The sequence below is a fragment of the Balaenoptera ricei genome, chromosome 4 (assembly GCF_028023285.1).
Source record: "Balaenoptera ricei isolate mBalRic1 chromosome 4, mBalRic1.hap2, whole genome shotgun sequence".
NCBI classification, from domain to species: Eukaryota; Metazoa; Chordata; class Mammalia; order Artiodactyla; family Balaenopteridae; genus Balaenoptera; species Balaenoptera ricei.
The window spans coordinates 93,384,350-93,410,663 of record NC_082642.1 but is presented as its reverse complement, the minus strand read 5'-3'; the positions used below and the strand labels follow the sequence as shown (position 1 = coordinate 93,410,663).

Below are 26,314 nucleotides of genomic sequence, written 5' to 3'. Positions count from 1 at the left end.
GCATCTCAGAACAAGCACAGGGCATCAAATTTTTCTCATGCTGCCATCTCTTATGTGATTAGATTGGGCCCACCTGGATAATCCTGGTTAATCTTCCCATCTGAAGGGTAACTTTATTTTTTTTTAACTTTTTATTTTATATTGAGGTATAGCCAATTAACAATGTTGTGATAGTTTCAGGTGCACAGCAAAGTGACTCAGCCATACATATACATGTATCCATTCTCCCCCAAACTCCCCTCCCATCCAAGCTGCCACATAACATTGAGCAGAGTTCCCTGTGCTATACAGTACGTCCTTGTTGGTTATCCATCTTAAATATTGCAGTGTGTATATGTCGATCCCAAACTCCCTAACTATCCCTTCCCCTGACCCTGAAGGGTAACTTTAATCACATCTGCAAAATGCCTTTTGCCTTGTAAGGTAACATATTCGCAGATTCAGGAGGTTAAGGTGTGGACATCTTTGCAATGAGCAGAGGGAGGACATTATACTGCCTACAACAAGAAATATGTTGTCAGTCTAATTGTCATTCTTTTGTAGATAGCTTGACTGTTCCCTCTGCCTGCTTTTAAGATCACCTCTTTGGTGGCCTACAGTTTCATTATGTTTCTTGGTATGCGTTGTTTCTTTTCTTATCCTTATGAACACTGCCTCTCCTCCATTATCTTTTGACATCTCTATTAAACATACGCTAGACTTTTCAAATCAGTCCTCTCACCCTCAGCTCTGTACCACAGCCTTATGCACAGGCGTGTGAACACCTCAGCCCTCATGTCCAAGCTCCATCCCTGAAAACAGTCACCCCATGGCCATTCTTGATGCAGACTGTGGCATAGTCTACCCTTGGGAGAGAGACCCAAGGAAGAGTCCTGGAAGTAGACTTGGAGCTGTGTAGGCAGGAAATTAGAGTTTCCAGGTACCTAGTGGGTGGCTTAGAAGTGAGGTGTGCAGGTTCCAAATGGACACATTCTCTTGATCTTGTGCATTCCTCACCTTGTGGAGATGGGCATGGCCAGAGGAAGGTGAGAGTGAGACCCTCTCAAACCAAAAGTCCAAGGCGGGACTCCTCTTGCCCATATTCAAGGGCAGTAACATATGAGACAATAAACATGCTTCTTTTAAGATGAAGAATGCTGGCTAAGGTAAGATGAGGAGGAGGAAGTATTCTAGACAAGAGGTTGAGGATGTGAAGGTCAGGGAAGTTTGGAAGTATAGAGAGATACTGATTTCAGAATAGGAAAGAGATGCATGCTGAGATTAGCTGGCCACTACATTGCAGAAATCGGAAGTCAAATATGGCCACAGTCACAGTAGATTCAGCCTTTTTAAGAGCTCTCTGCACAGAATACTCTTCCAACTCTGTTCCCAATGTGCTGCGTCCCTAATTCGCCTATCTTAAAAATTCTTCAGGTCTCAATTTGAGTTTCACTTTTTTTTAAAAGGACTTCCTCCCAACCCCAGATTAATTTATCCCTCTCCTCCTTAAATTTTTCCAAAGAATCTGTAATTCCTCTTTTGTTATACCGAGTCACACTTGTTAAGTTGTCCATAGCTGCCTTTCTGATTATTTCGGCTGAAAGCTTTAGGAAGACATTTGTCTTGTCCAGCATTGTATCCCCAGCACTGAGAAAGTGACTGAAATACATACATCTGGTGACCAAGATATATTTGGTGAATTAATAATTTAGCCTCATGGTGCCTGAGTGGCATTACTTGAAATAGCTGAATCCAAAAGGGGTAGCAGTAGAATATCGGCTGTCTGGTGTCCTTCCACTGCAAATAAGTTCATTTTACACATAATTTGCGGAGCCAGTTACTTTGACAAAGGTGATTTATTTTGATATATAAAGCACTTTATAAGATTCTCTGGAAAATCTAAAATCATCTTGCCGTCTTAATATGTTACACTATCATCATTTTACAAAATAAAAGGATTGGATTATATACTGGAAAATCTCTTCATTACATGTAAAACATTTCTGCTATTACCTATGGTAAAGAAGATAAAATGACAACTTGAAGGAGAGGGAGAGGTCCTAAGAGTGTTTTAGTTGTTATCTACCCACCCCAACCCCAAGAGAGGAAGACAAAGATGAAGGCACTAAGATGATAGTTTATTTGACATATTCATAACACTCTTTGAGTCACTGATGGTGATTATTTGGTTAGTTCCTCCAAAGCAAGGTCATACTTGTTGTTAAAATGATGTGGAGGTTAATCAACAGAGCTGCCACTTGAGAGTCTCCTCCAAGGCTGCTGTGGAGAGAGCATCATTTGTCCTGAGTAATCCTGTACATGATCTTGGATGCAAGTCCACAAATACTGGGGCACAGCCTGTGTGTCATTAAAAACGACAAAGGTTTCAGGGCTGGAAACATTGTCAACCACACTGTCATGGTAATCTACAGCTCCAGGATGCAATGGTGGGGGAACAATATTTAACTGATGACCCTTGCAGAAGGAGCCTGTGAGTACTTCAGCCTCAAACACATAGATCAGCTTATCTGTGGCAGATGTTTTCTTGATCTGGTGTGCTATGTTTTTGAGGTTCTTGGTGAAGTATATTCCAGCTCCATATTTTGGGTCTGATAAAAGAAAAAAAATTAAAGATGATTATGATCCGACAAATCACATTGCCTATTTGGGTACTAATATGTATTCACTCCCTAGTCCTCCAAATAATCACCACTTCCTGCTCTCAAGTCCCTGTGTCTGTAGCAAAGACACCCAAAGTTGTTCACTTGTGGCAAATTAACACTAAGATCACGAAAATAATGACAGCTTACATCTTAATATACCATTAGAGTTTATAGAGGAGTCTATGATATACAAAGCATTTTTACATTGATTATCTTCAATTAATATGTGATTTGGGTAGGATCTCCATATTGCATGAAAAATCTGAGGTTCAGTGAGAGTATGACTTAAGTCAACTTACCAGCCGAGCATCTAATAAAGACAGCATAAGGTAGGGAAGGTTCTGTTTCTATTAGAACATGGCCTGACTTCTACAAGCTACAAATAAGGATATGTCTAGAACTCTTGAGAATAGAGCTAGTGAAAAAAGCGTGTAAGAAAGGCAAAGTGTCTTCCAAATTCATGGACAGCATTACAAGAAAAATATGTCAAAATAAGGGGACTGCTGAGCATATGAAGTAACGTTAGTGTGCATGCTACATTGTTCAGGAGGAGACACGCTGGATTTTGGCGACACAGACATCTGGTTACTAGAGGGATATTCTCTACTGTGGGGCAGGGATAGCTGTGGTAATACCAACCTCAAAGAGGAGGCAAAGATGAGACTTGGTTCCTCATCTACTGGCGCCTAGTCTAGGGATTTTTCCCCGTTCCAAAAGCTAATCCAAATAGATGAATCTCTAACTGAGGGATGTCAGTATTGACCAGACAGATGGAAGGAGCATTTGGAGGGTTCTAGCAGCTTCCCTGGTGTCCCTGAAATCACACCATGTAATCATTCACCTGCTCCATTAGTTCTGGCCCTTGAGACACACCCCAGTGAGGAACAGAAACCTCTCTAGATCTGCAGCTTAAAGTCACTTTACTGGGTATGAGCAAGTGTCCTGGGCCTGGACACAATGCAGGGCGCTAAAACCCTGCCCGTCTGTTAGAGAGCATGGCTGAATATTAGAGAAAGAAAAGGTGTGTCCAGCTCCCTGAACCTCAGCCACAGTTGGAGGCTGACCCCGTCACATCCCAACCCCTCAGCCTGACTTCAGACCAAGCCCTGAGGCAGTTACTGAATGAACCCTGTCACAGAAAGACTCCTAAGGCTGGACTGAGCCTAGAACAGTCTGGGCTCTGGTCCATGTTCTCCCCTCCCTACACCCCAGCCCACAGTGGCCTGTAACCTGGGAACTCTGCATCCATACACATAGCCAGGTCCTGGTTTGGGGGTGGCATCAGTGGGGCCATGGACACTGAGAATGGCTATCAGGCTTGGGGCCAGTCCCAGAGCAGGTCAGTGGGGTGCAGGGAACCACTGAGAAGCAGCATGAAGGCTGGGGCCAACAGAAATAGGCAGTGATCACCCAAAGCATGAGCCTGGCAAAATAGCCCACAGAGAATTTCTACATGCTTTTGATCTAGGTCCATGCTCACCAGGAAGTTTTCCATTCATCAGGCATCCTTAATACTGTGATACAAGGAGGATGTGCCCTATTTCAACCACTGGAGATGAATATTCTCCACACTGATATAAATGCTTGTCATCTGTCTTCTCTTCTCTGGAATATTAAGAACTCTCAGGAAGCTGAGGGCCAAACTCTGGTCCTCAAGGTAATAATCCCTGCTTAATGCCCTCTCTACCCCTACTTAGAGGGGAAAAAAAATGAAAACTTCTTTGAGGCCATATTCTCTCTCCCTCCTTCCCTTCCATTCTTCCCTCTCTCTTTCTTTACATTTACTTGGGACATAACCAAACACTGTTTCAGGTTCTAGAGCAGCACTGAACAATAGAAATGTAATGGAAGCCATATATGTAATTTTAAATTTTCTAGTCACTGCATTAAAAAAGGTAAAATTAAAAATATATTTTTAACCTATTATATCTAAAATGTTATCATTTCAACATGTAATCAACATAAAAATTACTGAGATATTTTACATTCTTCTCTTTGGCAGTGGTCTTTAAAATCCAGTATGTATTTGATACTTACAGCACATCTCAATTCAGATTAACCACATTTTAAGTGCTCAATATCCACATGTGGCCAGTGGCTACCATGATGGACTTGAGCTTCAAAAGTGGCTAAGAGGGCTTCCCTGGTGGCACAGTGGTTGAGAATCTGCCTGCCAATGCAGGGGACATGGGTTCGAGTCGTGGTCTGGGAAGATCCCACATGCCGCGGAGCAACTGGGCCCGTGAGCCACAACTATTGAGCCTGCGCACCTGGAGCCTGTGCTCCGCAACAAGAGAGGCCACGATAGTGAGAGGCCCGTGCACCGCGATGAAGAGTGGCGCCCACTCGCCGCAACTAGAGAAAGCCCTCGCACAGAAACGAAGACCCAACACAGCCATAAATAAATAAATAAATAAATAAATTTATTTTTTTTAAAAAGTGGCTAAGACATGTTCACAAAGAGAACTCCCCACATGTAAACAGATAAAATACAGTACAATTTTATGTGGCAAGAAAATATTTTGAGATAAAATTCGAAGATTTCTTTTTTGGGGGTTTCTTCTTGCTCCTTGTTCCTCTACCCATTGAGTTCTTGCTACTTATCGCCTCAGAGGCAAAAAGAATAAAATTTAGAACAAACTCAATTGAATATACATGTATATGATATATACATGTATGTATACATAAATTACAAAATTATTTTTAATCAAGCAGAGAATATAGTCATAAAAGTCTGGCTTTCCGAGTTAGGAGTTTTTTTGAACCAAAAAAGGAGAGAAAACGGAGTTTTTTTGAACCAAAAGGCTAAAAGCCTGAAGGATTTAGAGCATGGAGTTTATACCATATATGAGAGAGGAAAGAATACAAGATATTCTAAAGCAGTTTTCTCACTTCAAGATAAAAGTTTTGGGCTTCCGTGGTGGCGCAGTGGTTAAGAATCCGCCTGCCAATGCAGGGGACACGGGTTTGAGCCCTGGTCCGGGAAGATCCCACATGCTGCGGAGCAACTAAGCCCGTGTGCCACAACTACTGAGCCTGCGCTCTAGAGCCCGCGAGCCACAACTACTGAGCCCACATGCCACAACTACTGAAGTCTGCACGCCTAGACCCTGTGCTCCGCAACAAGAGAAGCCACCGCAATGAGAAGGCTGCGCGCCACAACGAAGAGTAGCCCCTGCTTGCTGCAACTAGAGAAAGCCTGCACGCAGCAACAAAGACCCAACTCAGCCAAAAATAAATAAATAAGTTAATTTAAAAAAAAAAAGATACAAGTTTTTCCTTCTACCTGGTGGGAAGAGAAGAATCAGAGAGGACATGACTAGAGCTCCTGGGGACTCTGAGAACTTGCTCACTTTACTGCCCCACTCCCTTGAAAGAGCCCTGGGAGCTAAGATGGAGCAGAATAATAGAAATCTCAGGAAAACTGGGGGGCCTTCCACAGCAGAAGGGACCATTGCCTGACCCCGCTGAGTGCAGCCCCTCACCCAGCCTGGCACTTGAGTGGAAAATAGCAATGGCTGGGAAGGTGTCCAGAACAGGTGAGGACAGCCCCCGCAAGAGCCCGCATTTCAGCTTGGAGGATGAGCACACTCAAGAGTTTCCTGTGCTGCAGGAGGGGCACAGACCTGGCCTGGAAAGGATTTCCCCTGGCATGAGAAACAGAGCAGTCTGTGTAGACACTACCTAAGAGCAAAGGGCATTGGAAATTTAAGTCTGGGAAGGTGCTAATGACCAAAGCCCAGGGTGGTTTACCTACCAGAGGACACTGGGGGCAGAGGACAGATGGGGGGCCATAAGCCAGACCACCCTCCCCACAATGCCTGTCCCACCATCTAGAGCAATCTCAGGGATATTAGGAGAAGAAAGGGCAAAGCCTTGCAGGAACTGAGTTTAAACACCAAATGGGGACTTCCCTGGTGGTCCAGCGGCTAAGACTCCGTGCTCCCAATGCAGGGGGCCTGGGTTCAATCCCTGGTCAGGGAACTAGATCCCACATGCCACAAGTAAGAGTTCGCATGCTGCAACTAAAAGATCCCACATGCCGCAACTAAGACCAGATGCAGCTCAATAAATAAATAAATAAATATATTTTAAAAACCAACCCAAATGGACTAAGAAAACTCTGAAAATGACTGAGTTCATCCTGAACTGTCAAGATGGAGTTTTCCATATCTGTGGACATGGGCGTATGAAAGCTAAAGTTCAGTTATAGAACGATAAAGAAAACAAGTCCCGCACCTGAGATGTGTGGGACTGTAAATTTTTGTACTTGTTAGATTTACAGATGTAACAAAGAAATGAAGGAAGTACAGGAGCACACAGGGAAGCAACTTGCTGGGCCTGCAGGAGTTGCAGAAGGTGTCAAACAGGAGATTCCATTTGAACTATATCTTGAAGAAGGAAGAGGAGTTCGCAGGACTAGAAAGGGTGAGGACGGAAGGCATTCCACATGGAAAGGCACAGAGGCATGAAAGCATACAGCACATATTTAGGAAGCTCTAAGAAGTTCACAGCTAGTGTGTTGAGGAATATAGTAAGTGATAAGCTGGTGAAATAACATGGGTCCAAGGCCTTAAATGCTCTGCTAAGGAGTTTGGGTTTTTTACCTTGTAGGCAACTAAAATTGTAGATGTTAAACGGGTGTGTAATTTTTTAGCATGCTAATTCTGGTAACAGAGTAAAGGATAGGTCAGATGGGGTGGTTTTGAGGCAAGGAAAGGACCAGGCAATGGTCTAGGCTTAGGGGAAGATGAACTAAAGCAGTAGGAACAGAGAGGTAAGTCTGGACTGAGAATTTTATTGAGAATCACTAGAACTGCATGACTGCCTCAATATGAGAGTGAGGGAAAGGAAGGAATGGAGGCTGATAAAGTTTCCAGCCTAGGAGACCTGGTAGATGGATGGGGGTATTAGCCAGGTTAGGGAGTATGGGGGGGTGGGGTGGGGGGAGCCTATTTCTTAAGGAAAAGTATGGCCAAGAAAAGCGTTCAGTTTGAGGTGGCTATGGGACATCTAGGTAGAGATGTCCAAAAGACAGAAATATGGGCCTGCGGGTCCGGAGAAACATAGGGGGTTAGAGTTACAAATTTGCAAGTCATCACCATAGAGGTAGGAGTTGAAGTCATGGGAATAGGTATAATCACGCGGGGGGACATTGTAGAGGAAAAAGAGCGAAGGTTCCTTCAGAACTCCAGAAAATACCAACATTTAAAAAAAGGACAACAGATGGACTCACTAGATTATAAATTATAAGGGCAGGAACTCTGTATTTTGTTTCACCGTTGTATCCCTCCCACCTAGCACAGGGCCTGACTCTTAGAATGGTTTTCAATAAATACTTATGGAATGAATGAATGAATCCAATAAAGAAACTGCAAGCATGCAGGCACATTCTTGCTGCATTCATCCAAGTCTTACAAGCAAGAGATGAATTCAGAATAGAACTGGCTAGAATGCAAGACAGATAGAAAAAAATAAATAAAGCTTTGTTAATAGAAGCCCCCTCTACCAACACATGGCATCTAAGTTTACTGAGAGTCCCGTAATTCAGAGCCATGCAGGTGTGAAAAAGCCAGGAGCCTTTACACTCCAAATGAAAACTAGGTTAAAAAAAATGAGTTGCAAACAACTTCAGTGGTGACAAAATTGATGTCTCCAGGGTTTCTCAGGCACGTTCAGTTAAACGTTCTCACCAGACACATTGGCACAAGTCACATTATGAGAACTATCTCCCCACTGAGTCTGAATTGCCTGAATTCCCTCAAGGCAGTAGCTGTTAAGCTAAAGGCTAGGGAAGTGGGCACAGCACAGAGGCCAGTAGGTAAAAGGCCAGAATCTTGAGGCTTAAAGACTAGATGGAGACAAGATATTTGGCTGGGTTAAAAAGACACAAACTTGACCAGAAACAAACAGGCCTCATGCTGCTTAGTTTTTAAAGGAATCGTATGGCTGAAAAAAACTACAAGTCCAGCTATCAGTAGCCTGGGAGCATTCTAGATCCCTAGGGCAATCCATAGACCCCTGGTAGGCAGTTCACCTAGAAATGACCAAGAGCGGCAATACATAAGGAAGATTTTTCCCAGAGTGCAAAACGAGGGTCTTACTCCACTCCCAGAATAGAATACTATTCCGGTCCAGCAGCACGTGGTTAGTGGTATAGACCAGTGACTTGTGTGTTTTCCTTTCTCCCCTTTCGAACTGGGAGTTTTTATTGCGGTTTTCCTGCTCTCTCTCATATCGTTGTATAATGAAAGTATTAGGACAATTACCTTGCCTTTAAGCTTTAAGAAAGGACTGTCTGGACTTGAGGCTGATGATAAGCCAAGATGAGACTTTGGGACAGTCTTCCTTGGGAGGATGGTGTGTGTCTTAGCTACTTGGGGAAGAAATATGTGCACAGATGTTAGGTAGGCAATTAACAGTGTCTGCCACAGAACTGAAAAGAGGGCACTCACTGGATTCGAAAAATATGAGGATTGTAATGTTCTTAGAGTAGTTTAAGTCAAAATAGAAGGGGCAGGGGTGGACTGCAGAGATGCCAGTTACAATGGGTTTAGGAGCAAATGGAAGTCGTGAATTTTTAAGATTTTGCCAGTGAAAGGATCACACTGATCATCACTTTCCTGGTTACACTTCCAAGACTTCTTGGTGGGGATTCATTTATCAATTTTTACCCCCAGGTGAAAAATTGTTCATGTCCAATTTTTACCCTGGGTATTGCTTATGTTTTCTCTGGGGCAAAGAGATGATTTCCAGACCCTTTGCTTTCCAGAAATCAAGCCTTGGAGTAGGCTCTACAGCAAGGATCATGCTATGTATTTGAAAGGTGAGGATCAAAAGCCACATATTTAATGGACCAGGCAAAATCAAGCTGCCTCGCTAGTATCCTCCATGATGATTACTAAACTTCTTAGCTTCTTATGGAGAGATTTAAGAGAGAAAATATAGCAGTAAAGTATGCAATATTTTTGTACAACTGAGACATAGAAGCTACTACACGTAGAACCCCCATAACTGAGATGATGCCTAATTCATTCGCTGGCAGCTACTGGAAATGAAGAGTATGGAAGAGAAAAGACCAACTTTATTATATTCAGGAAAATGCTCTTTTAATTAAGGGAGGAAGGTGGTTTGGTAGTGTTGATAATAATTTCGTTGAGATAAGAAAAAAAAAAGCTCCAGGGTGCTCTCGGCAGATAGGACACAAACACAGAAAGGGGAAAAACAGTGAACTGTAGCTCTTACTGCAAACACTTTCATCAACATAAAAGCCACCCGCCACAATATACGTGAAGGAAAAATTTTAAATATGACCCTTTCCAAATAACTTTACCACTAAATCCCAGTTGTAAATGACCCCCTTACCAAAGCAACAAATGCTATTAGTGGTGAGTCATCTGCTGATGTCTGCTCACCAACTCCTACATAGAGTAACCCCGATTGTGAGGGGCTGACACCTACCGCAGGGCACCGAGTACATTCTGTGAAAGCCGACTCTGCATACCATTTTGCAGAACTGGTGTGGGACTTGCTGAAACAACCTGTGGCTCACAGGTTTCCCATGGGTTCTGTCTTCCATCATTTTCTTCCTTCTTTGGAAGGCAGCCATGAGAAGCGCATTGTCTATCTTCTCCACCTACAGCCCAAGAAATGAAAAACTGAAAAAGAAACTGGAGAACTGCTACTTAAAGTGCCTGCTACTCTGCTTCAAAAATAAAGGCACTATGTGCATATTACTTTGCATGTGATTTGCTTTTCATATAAAGTTGCCTAAGAGTCTCTCCTGGCCCCAACCCTCTCCTATTTTGACTTCTATCTCTTCAAAATTCCCCGTCCCTTTTTCGATAATAATTCCCTGAGCAATCACTATGTGATTGCTGGTAATGAAATGGTCAACTGCAGACACAGTCTTTGCCCTCTTAAAGCTCATAGTTTAGTGAGAGCTAAAAATAGGTAAATAATTATAAGTGTGATAAATGCTATTGCATTTTTTATTTTGCTTCAAGATAGGCAGATAGCTTCTCTCTGAGTCTTGATCTATGCTTCTGTACATCCTGACATCATTTCTACCACTTGATTCCAATTATACCTCTCATACCTGCCCATCCCTGCCCTCCTTTCAGACTAATTCCTAGGATTCCAGGTCATTGAGCAGCTAGCTTAGAGTCATTAGCAGGTGAGTTTTTCTTTTGGCTGCAGAACCAAGTGATAGCAGGTAAGTCAAATTCTTCCCTTAATTAAGTATACCTTTATAACCCGCAAACCACAGTCTTCAAACTGTTTCTTTTGATCCTGAATTTCTCGAGCTGAAAGCTTTAGGCGTTTCAAAAATGCATTTTCCTTCATTTGATTCTGGTTTTCTGGTTGCTGATCAGTCTGCTGCCCTAAAAATGAGTAATATAAAACTTTGTCTCAGTGCTCTGTGAGAGGGAAAGGTTTGTAAGGAAATTGAATGAGGGAATTCCCTGGCAGTCCAGTGGTTAGGACTCAGTGCTTTCACTGCCGGGGCCTGGGTTCGATCCCTGGTCACAGAACTAAGATCCTGCAAGCCGTGCCACATGGCCAAATAAGTAAATAAATAAATAAACAGAAATTAAATGAAACAAATTATAAAAATTTGGAGGAATATATAAGCAGTTTAACTTGTATGCCTCATATGTTTAGGACATGCAAGGACAGCTGTAATACCATGAGAAGTCATAGGATAAAATAGGGGGTTAATAAATTTGTCCTCAGGACTTCCTTGGTGGTCCAGTGGTTAAGACTCCACGCTTCCACTGCAGGACACTCAGGTTTGATCCCTGATCCAGGAAGTTCCAGATGCCGCGGGGTGCGGCCAAATAAATAAATAAATAAAATAAATAATAGAGCTCAAGAAAAAAAGTTACATCCCATGGGAGGCAGAATCTCCCACAGAATAAATAAATAAATAAGTAAGTAGTAAATAAATTTGTCCTCAGATGATTTGGATTATGAAGCTGAGGGGATAAGAGAAAAAAGAGCATTAATATATACTCCCCCCATCAATGCTGTAATGATGATATATAGTTGTATTGCTAATAGGAAATGTTTGTATTTCTAGCCAGGATGCCAATCAACAAAAAAACATAAGCATAAGAAAATGTTAAGGGGTGATGGAAAACGGTATGACATTTATGTAACACTTCAAAGTTTTCAAAACAGTTTTGTATCTCTACCTCATTTGGGTATTACAAACCACCACTGAAATAATTAACACAGTTTTACAAATGGGAAATTGAAACTCAGAGAAGTTAAGTGACTTGCTCAATATCACAAAGCTAATAAGTACAGATCCAAGATTATAAACCTGGCTTTCACCAGTGCTTTCCGTAAGGGGCAAGGCAGAATATTTAGTATATATGTTATTCATAGGCCACCCAACCAAGAAGAACAAAATTTGGAGATTAATAGTTTATGGTGTCATGTCTTTCCTCCCTTCCTTCCTTTTCCCTCTTTTTCTTCCTTCTTTCCTTCCTTAACTTCTTTCCTTCTTTCTTATTTTACATTCAAGGGACAACCTTTTATTGCCCAAAGGAGTTCCTTACTGGACTAAATACACAGGTGGACATATGAAAACCCCAAAAAAGGCTTCTTTTCTTTCAGTTTATTTTCCATTTGACTTAAGACCAAGTATACTAAAATGACCTAATCCCTAGCACATTATCTAATTGAGTGGGCTCAATTTAACCACAAAAAGCAGATGATTAATTCAGAGAAACTTATAGAGGGCCAAGTTGTAAATCCGGAAAGCAGGAAAGCAGGAGGAACATAACTCCATAGCAGAGGAACACCAAAGCCAAGACATTTCAAAGGAAGAGACTGTAAATTAAATCTGGAGAGCAATAGCTCACATTTATAAAGTACAGTATTAGAGTTCAGTTCTCTTGAGTTCAGCAAACATTTACTGAGCTCCTACTACATGCCAGGCACTGAGCTGGGCACCGGAAACTCAAAGATCCACAAAGTCCTGCTATCAGAAACACTCACCAGGAAGGATTAAAAGAGAACCATAAAAGAGGAGATGCCTAACTTCTATTATTTAAAACATACTGTTCTGGTGGATAGCTGATGTTCCCTGTAGTAATAACTCATTTCAAAATTATCCATTTTGTTAATGTAGATCTTAACCTGATTAAGAGGGGGTGAGTCTCTATGAACCTCTGAAACGCTGCTGTAGAATAATATGCTTAGTCATCAACTGCCAAAAAATGCCACCTTGCAGCAGAGCAAGGGACTTACATGACTAAATTGCCAACAGCTAGGAGAATGGGCCAACTTTACGAATGCAGTTAAAGTAATGCCACAAGCTTTACAGGAGATCAGTGTTATTTTCTATCTTGTTCTCTTGAGAAGTGTCAATGTCAGTTTAAAGACCCACATTCACTACATTTTAAGAGCTAAGTAGAAATCATAATCTTGGGTCTCATTCTTGAGTATTATTTTTGTCCATGTTTTTTGACACTGGGTTTTCTGTGGACTATGGATACAACATTTATTGCAAACTCCCACTCACTTTGACCATATCTGCCTGAACTATTTTTACAAACACATGGTGAAAATAAGGCGTTCTCTGAAGTTTTACATCTGAATTTTTGCACTAAATTCACTCTCCATGTTACAACCAGTGATCTTTCTAAAATACAAGTCTGACCTTGTCTTTGCTTAAAATCATTCAAGGCTCTCCACCTGTTTCAAGAAAAACTCTGAATACTTTCATGTGATTTACAAAGTCTTGCATAACCTAGGCCCAGCTATGGTCTGATTTCTTTAAAGTTTCTTTCTTTGCCTTACTAACTCCTACCTATTCTTCACTTCTCCGTTTGTGACACATCCCCTGAGAAGCTTTCCCCTTACCTCCCAAGTCTGGGTTGGGTGCCTCACCTAGTTGTTTCCAGAGCACTTTCACCTTCCTGTTCATAACTAACCTGCTTACCTCTCAGTTTCCCCAGTTAGATTTTGAGTGGGAACAATGTTCATCTTATCACTGTACCCCAAGCACCTAGCACAATGCTTCACATAACACGGATGCAATACACATTAGTTGAATAGATGAAAGAAATAAGCCTCAATTTCCCAAGGCAGTATTTTCAATGGTATGATTTCCCAGTTAGCTCTAGGGCTAAGTTAAAAGGATCTCTCCAGACCCAAATTCCCACAGTCATCCCGATGGATTTTGCCCCATTGAATGAGTGATACTTGAGTGGACCTCACAGTACCAATGAAATTTACTCTGATGGGAAGGCTCAAAGTAATTTTAGGGCTCCTAATGCCGCCAGCAATAAATAATTGCAATAAAACTCAATTAAAGAAATGAATTAAGTAAGTGGAATGTGTCTGCATTTGAATGTTCCATCTGCAGAATTAGGGATGTACTTTTTTTTCCCTAGAGACTGGGCTTGGGTTATCCTGGGCTTTCCTCATAATTGCCTCTTAGGCAATCCATGTCATCATCAGTAAACCCAATCGTGTGTGTGTGTGTGTGTGTTTTCATTTACTAATAATTAACCCTGCTGGTAGAAAGAGCCAAAAAACGGTTATAAAAGTTATGGCCTAACAGACCCAGCATGGTTTACTCTCTCTCCTCTTCCATTCTATCTCTCACGCACTTACACACATGCACGCTCACGCCCAAAAGTTGGAAGGGCTGACTTTCCAACTTAATTGAAAGTTACTCACCTGACAAGCTCCAAAGGAATCGCTCCTTTTTTCTTGCCATTTCCTCTTGAACTTCACACAGCATATGTTCAATGTTCATAACTGCCTTAATGAGGTCAGCCTGGGCTCCTTTAATCTCTAAATGTGCCTTTCCCAGGCTGATCGTCTCTGAGATAGAGACCCATGAGGTTTTCTGAAGCTGAGACAAATAGTCATGTTTCTTTTTCCCGAGGTAGAGGATATGCATATCCTCAATGATGTGGTAGTCCTGGAGGGTCAGTATCCTCTGGATCCACGCTTGGGCCTCATCTATCTTTTCCTGATTGGGTCCCATCAGATTGAGGACAGGAAATCTATTTTCTCTCTTCTCTCTGGTCCCCTGGGGGACTGAAAACACTATCGTAAGCAACCACAGAAGGCAGGTGGGTTTTAAACCAGTACAGAACAGAACACCACAGCCACTGTTTGCCCTCAGCATCCTTGGCAGTAGCAGCTTCAATTAAGTACCTATCTCTGAGAGCTTTGCTGGGTACAAAGAAAATCTAAATGTATAGTTTACAGTCTCCTTGGGGACACAGAGTTTAGCTTATCATGTCTTGCCCCTGCTGTGTTGCATGTGTCAGTTTACAGATGAATTCACCTTGTAATCTCATCCTGGATGCTAACCAACTATTATTTCTTGCTGAATGGGATTTTCCGTAAACTCTAGTTGCCACCAGGTTTAAAATCAAATATCTCTGAAAGCCACAGGTAAAACCAATTTTTGAAAAATTGGAAATTATCATAGTATAATGAAACAAAGAAATACCCATAATTTCACTACCTGGGATTCCTTTTTATATCTTATCTGTATATGACAGGACATTTTGCACCTCCACAACCAACACTTGGAGTTCAGTGCTGCTAAACAATGGAATATTATAGCAATGAAAAGGAGTAAACTTTAACTACACGGATAAATCTCAGAAACATCTTTTGAGGGGAAAAAGTAAGTTGAACACTTAATATTTCTAGGCATTATTCTAAGTGCTTTACATGTATTATTTTATTCAATTCTCACAATCCTATGAAATACGTACTATTAGTAGGACCCATATTACAAATGAGGAAACTGATTCAGAAAGTTATTAAGTAACATGCCCATAGTTACAGGACTTGTAAGTGGTGGCCAGGGAGCTGGTAGGTGTGTGGGTAACCTGACTCCAGTGCTCATACAATTCTGCTTCCCAGTGAGTGATCTCAGGACAGTAGTGGTCATTAGCATCTTTTCCCCTGATATAGCAGTTGGGTGGTACCAGGAGCTATGAAAAAGTACCAGGACATACCTAAAAGTAGGAGGGGGAGAATGGCCTCCCTCTGGTAACAATAAAAGCCAAAGTTTTAGACAACAGTAAGAAGTGACAGAGGTTCTTATATTGATGACATACTTTTTTAAAAAACGCTTGTTCTGCCTGGGAGCTTATATTATTTTTAGGAGAAAATAAAAACAATGCATGGTGATATTTCATTTATCCATCATTATTAGGAAAGAAGAGTTGTTCTTCTAGGTAACTAAATTATTGAAATCACTGAAGGAGTCTCTTCTAGCACCAAAACATAATTAACTTTAACTATTTATTAGTTAAATACTTATAATGGAAACATAACTTCCCTGCCTTCCTAAATAGTTTAACTTTTCCTTAATAATCTGAGATCATCATCATTAATCATTATTAATGTCTGTTACTATCCTGTACTATAATTTCTTTATCGATGTCCTCAAAAATTACTGAAGTAAATGGCACCGCCTGGCCCCATTTTTCAGATTAATGATATAGGGACATTTGTATGTTCCTCTTGCATATTATCCTCTCCTAAAACTCCTCCTATCTAACTTCCTTAGAGTCATTGTGGTTTCCCAAACATGCAGTGCATTTGTTTGCTTCTGTGAGTTTTCTTCACTTTGGGTGCCCTACCCCCACCAACTCTGGCCATTGAAAATCTTGCCATCCTCAAAGCCCAACTTAGAACCATCTTGTCCGTGAAGCCATTCTTGCTCCCTTCCAGTCAAAGGGCATCTCTCCCTCTTCTAGGCCACCTGCGGAGTCTGGCCATCCTCTCATTCATTATTTATCCCCTGGCATTTGTTTAATGCTTCGTAATGTACAGAACATTTTTACATACATAATCTCCAGTTATCCTCACAACCATCTGTCATTATCACCATTTTACAGATAGATAAATAAGCTCATAAGAGGTGCAGTCACAGGCCAGAGCTCTTCAAGTTCCCTCTTCTTCATTTCCAACACTGCTGGACACTGAATGTCCAAAAGTGAACTCTTCTAATAAAGGGTATAAGCAAATCATTTCGACCCTAATAGAAAATATCCTAATAGTTTCTATTGCTGGTTGAATGTCTGGTGTTCTTAACATCTATAGAACACTGTGGATTAAAAGACTATTTCAGAAGTACACATCCTAGTTGTCATGACACAATTCCATCTCAGTCCACTCAAACTCCTCTACAGGAATGGAGTTATAAGACAAAGTTAATCCTTCTCCAACAACTACCAGGATTGGTTTAGTCCAGTGATCCCCAGACCTGGTTCTGCAGCAAAACTGACCAGGAAGCATTGAAAAGTATACATGTTTGGCCCAGACCCAAAGTTCCTGAATCAGAATCTGTAGGGTTAGGCCATACATATTTTTGTTTGTTTGTTTGTTTTAAAGTTTCCATCACAATCCCAATGATTACTCAAGTTTGGGTAGCATTGGTTTAATCCACTTATTATTATCTGGTATTACTGATATGTATTTTCTATGATTACTAATAAGTAACTCCATCTAGATGGCACTCCATTCAAATCAGAAAGAGTAACTGGCTTAGTAAGCTTACGAAAAAAAAAATATAGACATCTATTTGTGAATGAACTACCCACACTGTGGATTACCTACTTCAACTTAGCTTCTCTCTATTCATATCATGAAACTAGACTGAGCAAAAATAGAATCATGGTCAGGTATAGAGCACATTGGTATCCAGGCAGGAGCACAATGAAACATGTTTGGCTTATTTATTCATCTTCTCCCCTCCATTAGTTCGGATGATCAAGAATAAAATGAGCCTATGGTGGTAGACTCTATTTCTAGATCCGTGAGTTTCTTACTCACCACCAGGGTAATTGTTGAGACCCTGCAGCTTCAACTTATTCTTTTCCATTTCAGTGCTGAAAACCTACGAGAAGCAAAACAGAGCAGAGAGTCCTAAGTGGGGCTTTTAGCCACTGTCATCAAAATCCCTCTCTCTACCTACACTCACATACTTGACCTCATCCACTCTGTCATCCCCCATTTCCACTGCCACAAATCTAAAGCAGCCTTTAGGAAAGTCCTCGGGAACCGCAAGTGTAGCACTACAATCTATTAGAACATGTAGGGGAAACAAGTATAGGAAAAATGGAAAAAGAAAAAAAACCACCTTAAAATCTGGCATAAAAAAAAGGAGAATGTACATCCCAAGGCAAAATATCATTTATTCATTCATTCATTCATTCATAGATATTAATGCCCTGCTAATTGCATATTAGGCACTGAACTAAAGCTGTGGATATGTCACTGAAGAAGACAAACAGAGGCAGATGCTCTTGTAATCAATAAAACAAATTCATTTTAAAAAGTTATACGCACACCATGCTTTGTTTGTAGATTAAACAAATGATCAATTCCTGTAAAGTGCTTATAATTGTACCCAGCATATTATAAATATTCAATATGTTAGCCATTGTTATAATTATTAGTATGTGACAGTCTACACACAAAGATTTATGTATATTGCCAGGTAGATCCTTTAACATAGTATCTATTTGAAAAAACTCATCTCTCCTAGGGTTTGGAACCACCACGCCCAGGGTCTTCCTTGTTTAAAGTTGATGCAATTGGCAGTAATTCTTCATTGAAAAAGATGGTAAATAATGAGGTAAAGACTAGATTTTCACTGCGTCTGAACTTTAATAATGAAGTTTCTTAATCTGCAGTACTTTTTCTTCATAAATTATATTTGCAGCTGCTATTTACAGAGCAAAAAAGCCCTCAATCTTACCATGCTTATTTAGTACCTGGAGAGGTCATAACAGGGAGGAACTTCCCTGCCCTCCAAAACAAATGACATAACATTATCTGCTGATAAACAGACTAATAACAGCTGCCAAACACAACATGGATAAAAATCAGCTCTCTTCCAAAGTCACTTAAAGGTCAGTATGTGTCCCAGGGTTAGAAATCATTTAGGCAAGGCTTTTGAACTGAATGTGAAAGAAAACTGTACCTTAATCAGTATCAATAACATAGAGGGTGTGGATAACAAGCAGAGAGTCTGCAAGCAGTCTGGAAAAGTAGATCCAGATGGCAAGAATTTGGCAGTTTTTCCAGCTCTGTCCACGAATGACTAACACCTCATGTGAGGAATGTGAGGAGTGTTCCTAGTAAGGAGTTCCTTATTCTGAGACGTGATGTCTGGCACAAGGTAGATATGCAATACATATTTGTTAAATAACCAAATGAATGACTGTTCATTGCCTTTTACAGATACTCAGTGGCACCCAGGACCCTTATCATCATGAAATACTAGTGAACACAGTATTTCAGTCAGCTGGGGAGTTATTTACTCATTGTCATCCATGAACTGGAAATTTATGAGTGTGTGAACATAAGTATCACTTTATTGTGAGCTCAGTAATTGGTTGGTCTTCCTGAGTCAGGTCCACTCTAGATGCCTGACAGATCCATTTTCTGGAGTGTAGGGACCTTGCCAAGGTAATGCCCCCTGTGAAGAACTGTGTAAGTTGCCCTCTGATCTTTCTGAACATACACCCCTCACTGAAAGACTTATTTAGGAAGAAAAGACGTGCTTAGCAGAAGACCAGAGGTGTACACATATGTGTACGTGCACGTCATACTTCCACATGGATATAATGTAGTGTTAACATTGAAAAAAGCCTGAAGGAATGGTCAATGTTCAGGGTATAACATAAATTACTTTGTAAGATAATCTTCTCCTTTGAGTTACAAAACTGAAAGCTGTATCATCTTTCAAGTTATTTTTTCTGTATTTTTGCTTAGTGGTTCAGAACACAGGCTTTGGGGTCAGACCAACAGACACAGGTTGGAATCTTGGCTCAGCCACTGGATTGGTGTGTACATATCAACCTCTGGTCCCATTTGTAAAATGGAGATGACAGTAGTGGCTTCATCATAGGACTGAGGGGAGAATGAAGAGAGACAGCTTCTTCTTGGCACAGTACCTGGCTGATGCAACTCATGGCAACTACTGTTATTATTAGCCTCTGGAGAAGCCCTCAGACTGTGGTTGATCTTTTCTGTACTGTTGAACTGCCATTTACATTTTTGTTTGTATGTTGAAGAGAATGAGAGCCTTCTTTTCTAGTTGTGGTTAATTCCTCTTACAGGGATGTGGTGCTTTATGGACAGTCCAGAGATGTACTCAGGGCACCTATCTGGGCCCAGTAACAGTCCTCTGCTGGGGGCGGGGAGGGACTGGTGAACTTCATTCGAATGACAGGATGTTTAATTTTGTCAATAAGGCAAGCTACTTCATTGGGTAATTCACCAATCTTTCAGGTCAGCTGTGGATGAGACAGTGGTGTACTGGAGCTGGCTTACACTGGCTCATGAGACCCCACTGTGAACACCTCTTTCCAATTCCTTCTTCAATGATGTAACATGGATAGCTTGACGTCAGCAATGGAAATCAGTAAACACTACAAACCTCCCTGTGTCTAGTGAGGCAGCAAGAGGAATAAGAACCTTTACACTTGTTCCAGAAAAGAACAAGATAGAACAAATCTGTTTCCTTGTAGGGAGAGAGAAAATGGCAACCACCCCCCACATGGAGACAGCCTGGGAGGTGGGAAAGAGAAGGGGAAGGAGTAGAGGACCCCATAAAACTAGGAGGTTGCTTACCTTTAAGGAGCAGAGGGAAGAATAAATGCCAACAAAGGACAAGAGAGAAGCTAGGTAGTGGGGTAAACATGGCTTGTACAATGACATTCTTTACTAGGTCAGAAGTGAGCAACTTATAAAAATTAAATTTCACCAAGTTAGACCATCACCATGCTGTACAGCACTTAACAGGCCCCATGTCTTACTTTGGAGACACTAAACAGATGTTGTTGAGTGAATGAATGAACAAACGAACTGCAGGACATTTCTAAGACATTAACTTACCTTATATAACTGCCGTTCTTTTGGGAAGATCACAAACTTTACAGTTAATGGTTGCAAATGGTGTCTGGCAAATATTAAAACTTCATTAAACATAATCTCTGCTGCTGCAGAGATTCCAGTCCCAAGGGCAGGAAAGGAAATGGAAGTTATATTTAGCTCAAGGCATTTTTCCAAGCATTTCTTCATTGCAGTTTCCAATGTCTGCAGGAAAAACACAAATTCAACATCAGCCTTGAGTCAAAAATAAGACTTCACTTACCCCTTAATCCTGCCCATATTTTACAATGCCAGCCTCCACTATTCCTCAGGGCCATGTCCATCCCTCCTCAGAGAACAGGAAAGGTACCACTCCATAGGGGACCCATTATAGCTATAAGGTTAGATGATGAGAAATGAAAGGGCTGAGAAGCTAAAGTAATTGAGTGGCCCATTTTGTGCCATTCAGGACGCCTGAGCATCGTGATTTCCCTCAGTTTATGTAGTCTTCTCCACAGGTTAGAGAGCCAACCTTCAGTTTATCCCCACTTCCCTGACCCACTTCTGGGTCAACATAAAGAGCTTTAATAAAGGAGGTAGAGGTTAAAGTAAGTAAGCAACATTTATTTAATGTCATTAAGATCTGTTATGTAATTTTTTTGGGCAGATTTACACTTCCATCAATGTTTCAACATTCAAACTGAATACTAATGTAGGAAGGTTATCTAATAACCTTCCTGCATTATACTAATATACTAGTATATTAGTTGTACTAATGTAGGAAGGTTTTACTAATGTAGAAGGACCTTGAAAAACTGAGGGGTAGAGAGTGACTGGAGGACCAATTTGGGATTTGAGGGCTCTCTAAACAAGAGAAGACCAGAAATGGAGACAAAATAAAGATAGACAAAGGTAGAAAAGGGGACTAAGTTTCCCTCTCTCCACTTGTCAGTAGGTTCCCCCTATTCTTTAATGCATGTAATTTATGTCCCTCAGTTGTAGAGTCAGGCAGAAAGCTAAGCTCCACCACAGGCACAGACACCACAGGTGATCGATTTGACTGGACTGGTATTGGACGGGAGATCCCAGGTCCTCCTGGAGTTTAACAGATGGCAGGAGATATGGAGAGGCTGAACCCCAGGCCCACGTAGGAAAAGGCCTACAGGGTCACTGGGTGCGGTGAGGTGAACAAGTGTGCAGACTGAGGGAGCCCTGATGTTTCTGTGTCTATCTGCGGTATGTCCACTTAAAATTTAGACATGGGTTAGGTGATATTTTAAATTAAACTTATGATAACTTGTGACAACAATACCTGTTTAGTATTTCAGGTATTCACAGGAGTAGCAGAGAATGGGGATTATTCCACTTGACAATAACATTTCATGAACGTAATGATAGGATGGAAATTCAACAGACTACATAGACTTTGGAGATACAGAAAGATAAATTTATTTTGACCTTACCAGTTTTTCTTCAGAACATCTTGAAGGCCACAACACATGGTATACGTATTTGCAGGGCAATTTAAATCCTTTTGTGACCAGTACCAATTGGGAATCTAGTGGTGTTTTAGTCATATTTTGGCTAAATTCCCTTTCTATTTCATCTCCTGCTGCTTGTAGAATTGATTTTGACACAGATGTAGCTCTAAGACCATGTGTATATACACAATTAACAATTACATTCGTCTGAAAAGGGAAAAAAATGAACAAGATTCAGTGTTAAATTACTTTTTCTTAAATGACTAATTTAAATCTTTATTTCCCTGAAGAGCTTTGCAAAATACATTTGAAGATCCTAAATCCACAGAAATATCACTTAATAATGGATATAAAATTTCCAAAGCATGATCATTTGACTGCCATGAATCTGTCTGTCCTAGTCAGAAATTAGGTGAAGTATGTAGATGATACAATTTTTATTGCAAACATCTGTCAGCCCCTTGCTGGCTTATACCCCCAATATCCCAGATTCACAGCATTCTCTATGATTTGTTTTAAGCTTTATCAATAAGTGGTTTCACTCTCTGCCCCACTGTCATCACTTTTTGCTGTTTCTGTGTGAATTTTCATTTTGTCTTACAGAGTGGAAATAAAATTTCTCAGGCAATTTCTATCCCTTAAAGTTTGTGTTTTTTAAGGTAAGTAGTACATGGTGAAAGAAAGCACAAATGAGACAAAAAAGTCTTCGGTGGGAAGTAGGCCTCCTTCTTGGTGGGGTCTTCAGATCCCCCTAATTCATCCTGATGGCTTTGGCTCCCTTTGGGGGTAACTTCGGTACTTCTCATGAATGTTAATGAATTTGTCACTTTGAAAGTGAAATCAGAATTTGCAAGTCGGGGGCATTGGCACCCTTTACAAATTTTAAAGTTCCTTGTGTTGGCAATAATTAAATACAATAAAATTTTAGTTAAAGGGATCAGTCATTCAACCAGGATGCTTCCACTTTAATTTTAAATTGGCATATTAATGACTTATCAAATAAATATTTCATCTCATGCCGTCCCCTCAGTCTTCTTTCTAATTGTCTTGCAGGCAATAAATGGCATTTTTTCACTTGTGATTAAGTCTATTTGATTGTGGCCGTAGGAGAGTCACAGATCCAGGGGAAAAATAGAGAATATAGCCTTATATCCTTTCTCTCTCTTCCTCTGTTGCAGCCCTTGCTCCCTGCTGCCCCCTTCAGTTACTCATCAGTAATCTGTTGAACAGCCAGATGCATGCCCAGAGACCAGCCCCAGGGCTACAGAGATGAACAAGCCACAATTCCCACCTTCGAGGTGCTCTCTGCCTGGCAGAGAAGCTGCACTAATCCAGAAATACCTAGGTTCACTGTTACCCTGACTCCCTCCCCTCCCTGTCAGGGTCCTCACCTTTGTGCCCTATGATCCCTGGCTAAATGCTAAGTTACACTTTGTATCCTCCTCAGCTCCTGGCACAGAGCCATATACTCAGAATATGATTTACAGCTCCGCTTAGGTCTCCTGACTGGTCCAGCCTACCACTTTTGATCTGTCAATTCCTCTGTATCTCTCTGATCTGTCATTTTAACCACCCAGGCCTCTTCTCCTGCCAATTCATAACTATCATAACTTGAGATCAGATTTAAAACTCACATCTTCTGAAGTAATCCTTCTTGAGCTACTACACTCCACTCTTGTCACAAATGTATATACTCTTAAATACGAATTCACTTCGTATTAAGACTTTTTGTTTATTATTGCTAGGTTGCTTTAGAAATGTTCAGATGGTTTGTCTCCCCAACGAGATTTTTCAAATAGAGAATCTTTTTACATAAAAAGAATAAAATAGATTTTAAGTTCCTCGGAATCAAAGATTGTTCTATTTCCTCATGGTGCCTAAGAATAATGGCAATAATAATTATAAATACTTATCACATGCCAAGTTTTTTTTTTTTTTTTTTTTAATTTTTATTTTTATTTATGGCTGTGTTGGGTCTTCGTTTCTGTGCAAGGGCTTTCTCCAGTTGTGGCAAGCAGGGGCCACTCTTCATCGCGGTGCGCAGGCCTCTCACTATGCGCAGGCCTCTCACTATCGCGGCCTCTCTTGTTGCGGAGCACAGGCTCCAGACGCGCAGGCTCAGTAATTGTGGCTCACGGGCCCAGTTGCTCCATGGCATGTGGGATCTTCCCAGACCAGGGATCGAACCCGTGTCCCCTGCATTGGCAGGCAGATTCTCAACCACTGCGCCACCAGGGAAGCCCCACATGCCAAGTTTTATTCTAAGCAGTTTATGTGTATTGATTCCAACTCTAAGATATAAGTGCTATTATTATCCTTATTTTACAGATGAGGAAACTGAGGATCAAAAGGTAAAGTAATTTGATTCAGGTCACCCAGTTAGTAAGTGGCAAAGCTAGTATTGAAATCCAAATGGTCTGGCTCTGAAATCCATACTCTTAACCTTACTTAACAAGATGCTTTCTAAACCGTGTTTGAAATAGTATATGCTCAAAACATACTTGATAGGTAATAAACAGTTCAGGGATCCCCTTTGGTAGTGCAAGAGAATAAAACAAAGACTTACTTCCTGCATTTCAATGAGGCCCTGGACAATCTGGAGAGTCAGGTTGTTCGCAACCATAGTATTGAAAAGGTGGCTGGCTTCTTGACTCACCCGGGACCCCAGCTCGTTCCTCCCTAGGATGACTTCTGAAGCAGTTTTAAAGGCAGCAACAGTACGGTCCTCATTGCTTACCAGGTGAATTTCTTTCAAATTACTGGCTAGTTGCATGTTTTGGAAGTAACACTTGATAGTTTCTACAATGACCTGTGTACACCAATCCAGAGGGAACTGGAAAATCCCAGAGCTCAGGGCTGGAATCGCTACTGTCTTAGTGTACGCTTTACTATTGACAAAATCCAAAATATTTGTAATGGCTCTTTTCAGCTTACCGATACATTCCTGTCTATCCATTAACCCCCACCGAGGCCCAACAGCATGGATAATGAGTTTGCAGGGAAGCTTCCCTGCTCCTGTGATAGCTATGTCACCAGTTGGAATTTTGCCATGTAAGGAAATATATCTTCTGCTCTCCTCTTGGATTTCAAGGCCGCCAGCTTTCACAAGGGCCTGGGCCAGGCCTCCCCCATGCATGAGGTCTTCATTGGCTGCATTCACCACAGCGTCAACAGCATGTCTGGTGAGGTCATCCTTCCAGACAGATAACTCTAGCCTGGGCATCAGCATTTTTCTGAAGACTTGTCGAGACTCACTGTTACCTTCCTGGGCTGGAGAAACTAGGCTAAAGATACAGCTAAATTTATTCTGGAGGACTTCCCACAGCCGACTCTCATTATTTTTAAAAATTTTGAAGTCATTGTGATTAATGGAAATTTGCCGACTGTAGTTTTCTCTGAGAGTATCAATCTCTGGAAAAGGAGAGAAGATAAAAAATAAAGAAATGAGCAAGAGTTCCTTTGAAAAGAATGTAATTCTACTTCACACCAGGAGACTGAGCTTCTTCTGTGCAAAAGGAAAGATGAGCTTCCTCTAGGTCCCTTCCTGATTCTCCCTCTCACCTAGACCTGTAATTAGACCAAAGATATCCAAGAGTTTTCAATGGTAAGTCACCATAAAGTGCTTAGTCGTGTGCCTGGCATACAGTAAATATTCAATAAGTGGTAGCTACTATGATACAATGATGGTGGTTTAAAACTGTGCATATCAGGGCTCATAGATTTAAAAAATCTACATAACAATGGCAAGTTTGGGAAGACCCATGCTTAAGGCACAAGTATTAGAAAGGACTTACTTATGAGTCAAAAATATGTGGAGGCTTTATTCATAACTCGTTTGCCTTTGTCAGTGTCTTGGCTTGGGTTCTCCTAGAAGCTGATTCTGAGGCAGGGGTTTGAGTGTAAGTTTATTTGGGAGGTTATCCCAGAAAACACCAGGGGTGTGGGATGGCAAGAGGAGAGTGGGAAAGTGAGACAGGGAAAGGAAAGAAATGAATAAAGGGGGTGTTACAAAGCAAATGAAGCTTAACTCCACAGGGGGACAGTTTAGACCATGTGTCTCAGCATTATATCACCAGAGGGGTAAAGGAGCTGGGATATTTATTCAGTTTTTATCAGTCATTGGTCGAGGATGCTCCTGGGTGCATAGTCCAGCACATGGGCGGGGCATTGACAATATGACAGTAAATAATTCTTCACCATACTCTAGTTTTGTAGCGCAATTTTGGTGGAATTAAAACTGATTGGCTAAAAATTATTTACTGCATGTGGCAGCAAGATGATGTGCTGCTCAGATCCCCCTTCAGTGAAGGGGGCAGT

General features: G+C 41.1%; 1 protein-coding gene across 1 annotated transcript in view; it reads right to left on the bottom strand.

The window, feature by feature from the left end:
- Window positions 1-1,820: 1,820 nt before the first annotated feature.
- PARP9 (poly(ADP-ribose) polymerase family member 9) overlaps window positions 1,821-26,314 on the bottom strand; it is a 31,858-nt gene continuing 7,364 nt past the window's right edge. The window contains exons 4-11 of the mRNA XM_059920986.1: window positions 24,564-25,408; window positions 21,980-22,204; window positions 20,541-20,741; window positions 17,469-17,532; window positions 14,340-14,705; window positions 10,890-11,026; window positions 10,104-10,278; window positions 1,821-2,588 (exon numbers count right to left, since the gene is read on the bottom strand). Coding sequence (XP_059776969.1) covers window positions 2,218-2,588; window positions 10,104-10,278; window positions 10,890-11,026; window positions 14,340-14,705; window positions 17,469-17,532; window positions 20,541-20,741; window positions 21,980-22,204; window positions 24,564-25,408 — 2,384 coding nt within the window. The 3' untranslated portion in view covers window positions 1,821-2,217. The remainder of the gene's footprint in view (window positions 2,589-10,103; window positions 10,279-10,889; window positions 11,027-14,339; window positions 14,706-17,468; window positions 17,533-20,540; window positions 20,742-21,979; window positions 22,205-24,563; window positions 25,409-26,314) is intronic.